General features: G+C 36.6%; 1 protein-coding gene across 1 annotated transcript; it reads right to left on the bottom strand.

Moving 5' to 3' along the window:
- Window positions 1-557: 557 nt before the first annotated feature.
- LOC143212307 (abasic site processing protein HMCES-like) lies at window positions 558-2,510 on the bottom strand. The gene is made up of 6 exons (XM_076430951.1): window positions 2,352-2,510; window positions 2,040-2,262; window positions 1,453-1,764; window positions 1,264-1,371; window positions 996-1,150; window positions 558-870 (listed from the first exon to the last, which is right to left on the bottom strand). The coding sequence occupies exons 1-6, from the start codon at window positions 2,369-2,371 to the stop codon at window positions 714-716; spliced, it is 975 nt and encodes a 324-aa protein (XP_076287066.1). The 5' UTR covers window positions 2,372-2,510; the 3' UTR covers window positions 558-713.
- Window positions 2,511-2,859: the final 349 nt, after the last annotated feature.

Raw genomic sequence — 2,859 nt, 5'->3', positions numbered from 1 at the left:
GTATTTGTTGGTGTTTGTACGCAATGCGCATGTGCGTCCTGAAGCGCGAAACGGAAAACTGTTCTATGTATTTTGAAATGATTTATTCCAATAATAGATCAACTTTTGTCGGAGAAATTTAGTTAATAAAAACTAATCAAATTAATTAATCAATTAATTAATTTTTAATATTATTGATTTAACAGTCTTTTCAAAATACAAAATCAAAAAGCGTCTCGATGTGTTCAAAAGCGACAACGATTTCGTTGGATAATAACGAATTTTTCGAGTTTGTATAGTGTTACGACTTCTTCCGAGATTAATAATCCGATTTTAATAATTTTAATAAGTCAGAAACAATATAACGATATCCTATGTTTGTCATAAATGCATGAAATTCGCAATCTATTTGTTATTTTTTGGTGAAATGAGTCCTCAATTTGAATATTATTAAAGCCATTTTCATTTATAGAGTTTCCAAAGCAATAACTCTGTATGTATACGAGTTATACGATTAATATATATGTATATATATACCTTCGAAAAAACAAAGAACGTGAATCATAAGGCGTATGGGAGATCATAACCGCGTCGTACTCGTTTATTATAATACTGATGAATATCTATTAAAAAGCTACTGCTACACAGAGCGTACAAATATACAAAAATATCTAAAATATATAATAATTTTTTAAATATGGAATTATTAAAACATCGACATAGTAAGTATTGAATTATTTTTTCATAATTTTCGAAGGCCTTCCATCATTTTTTTTATCTTCACCGCTATGGTCAACATCGGTATTTGTGTTTTTTCTCTTGGCTGACTCCGCAGTCCCCTTCCTCAGCCAGGAAGCCATAAACGTGTTAGGGTTACTTTTTTTCTCTTCTCTGTGCGTAATAGAATTAGTAAATCAATAGTCTGGTATGTCACTTGTGACAGGATTAACAGTTCATAAATCTATCGGCGAAACATTAATTGCACAGTATTATAAAAATATATACAATGTACATACCCAACTTTTATCTCTTTTCTACAATCTTTACTTTTATTCGTCACATTGTTTACAAGAGTTGATACCGTATGCCAACTTAAATCACCTTCTGATACTGTTAATTTGCCCAATTTATTAACAGCTTCAGCTAATGATAGCTCCTCGTTTAGCCAAACCTGAAAACATCAAATAGATTAAAGAAATGTTTTATGTAATTAATCTAAAAAAAAAAAGTCTCTTATAATACAGACATAATCCTATTCATGATAAAACTGACTGAATTGCTTACACGCGTATCTTCTTCTGTATTTAAAAACACAGGTATACGATGGTGTAACCATGAAAAGACATCGTTAGACTCTGTCGTAACTATTGTACAACTGTGTATTATTTTACCCTAAAACAGAATATTGTCAATTTCTGTATCGAATATCAGGCCATGCAGAACCGAATAATTTAAAGAAGCAGCATCTACTACCTCTCCAGTTTTGAATTTATTAAATATTCCTGCCATTTTCAAAACATTGACTCCCTCCCAACCATCTACTTCCGACCACTGGTCCTTCCATGTTGCACGATCGTCTACTTTGATTCCCTTTTTCTGAGCAGCATAAATGTAGTATGGTTGCTTAGGCCTGTTCTTTGTCTTTTCTCCTTTCCATTCGTAATAACCTTCGCAAACAACAATGCATCTTTGTCCTCGACTGAGCGATGGTACATACAATTTAGAACTGTGAAGGTTCTCTAGGCGTGCATTGTGTGTTGATAAGGAATGTTTCCTGTAATCACCCTGACAAATTTACATGTTACCATTAAAATATCTTTCTTGTTTACAAATTAACATGAATTATATAAAAAGACAGGCTATAATGCATTGTTATCGCGTGTTGGGATATCATAACCGTTCCGTGTGTTTACATCTCCCAAATGCTTTTTGCATCAATGCGTTTGTTGACGGTTTTAAACGAAACCACGTGAATGAACCGTGAACCGTGAACGCGGCCTGACGAGCCCCCACCAACCATGCGTTTAGTCTAACCTTGTTTGTATACACTATACACTGACCTCGTGCCAGGGAGGAATCATGCTCCACATCATAGCGCAAAGTACCATCTCGTCTTTTTCTCCGAAATGCGAGCCTGCGACGAGACACGGCAAAACGTCTTTCGGTCCGATATTATATGATGGTACGTATTCGACGTCACTTTTCGTCCAAGTAGCAACACGTCGTTTGCCGGTGCCATCTTTGTAGTCGCAAGCTCGACCCACATTGTCCGGATCCAAAGAACTATAAAATGATCATTAAACTTTCATTGCCGCTTGTAAAGTTCGCGTGTCATTACTTAATTACCGAAATTACGCGACATGATCACTCACCAAGCTGCTCGACCACACATGTTTCTCGCGCCTGATTAAAAACGCTCCAATAAAACAACGCCATCTACGTTGTATCTGACATGGCGGGAATTTATGAAATGATATATCATTTCTTACAATTAGTCAAATCATGAGACTACCTATAGAAAATCACAATCTAGAAAAATATTATTTTCCTGTGCATATAATAATTTATGCACAATTATTTCCCAATAATATGTAGTCAATGAAAAATGATCAACATATACAGGGTGTCCCAAAATTCGTGAAAATCCCGAAAGGGGGTGGTTCCTGAGACCATTCTAAGAGACATTTTCCTTTGCACCAAAGTCAACTGCGGCTTTGTTTAGGAGTTATTAACGAAAAACCACGGACCAATCAGAGCGCGCCCTGGCCCGGCGCGCCAAGCCGCGCCGGCAAGCGAGTGTCGCGGTACGCCGTGACATCGCATCGTGACGGCGCTGCGGCCCAGGGCGCGCTCTGATTGGTCCGTGTTTTTCGTTAATAA

The sequence above is a fragment of the Lasioglossum baleicum genome, chromosome 9 (assembly GCF_051020765.1).
Source record: "Lasioglossum baleicum chromosome 9, iyLasBale1, whole genome shotgun sequence".
NCBI lineage: Eukaryota > Metazoa > Arthropoda > Insecta > Hymenoptera > Halictidae > Lasioglossum > Lasioglossum baleicum.
Note: the sequence above shows the minus strand (reverse complement) of the source record. Positions and strands in the feature narration are given on the sequence as shown.

What these genes read in the sequence shown, in the direction of transcription:
- LOC143212307 (XM_076430951.1), bottom strand. Translation starts at nt 2,371, where the DNA reads ATGTGTGGTCGAGCAGCTTG. An exon ending in ATAAATTCAAAACTGGAGAG is followed by an intron (nt 1,372 to 1,452) that starts GTAGTAGATGCT and finishes ATTCTGTTTTAG; the next exon opens with GGTAAAATAATACACAGTTG. An exon ending in AGAAAAGAGATAAAAGTTGG is followed by an intron (nt 871 to 995) that starts GTATGTACATTG and finishes TATTACGCACAG; the next exon opens with AGAAGAGAAAAAAAGTAACC.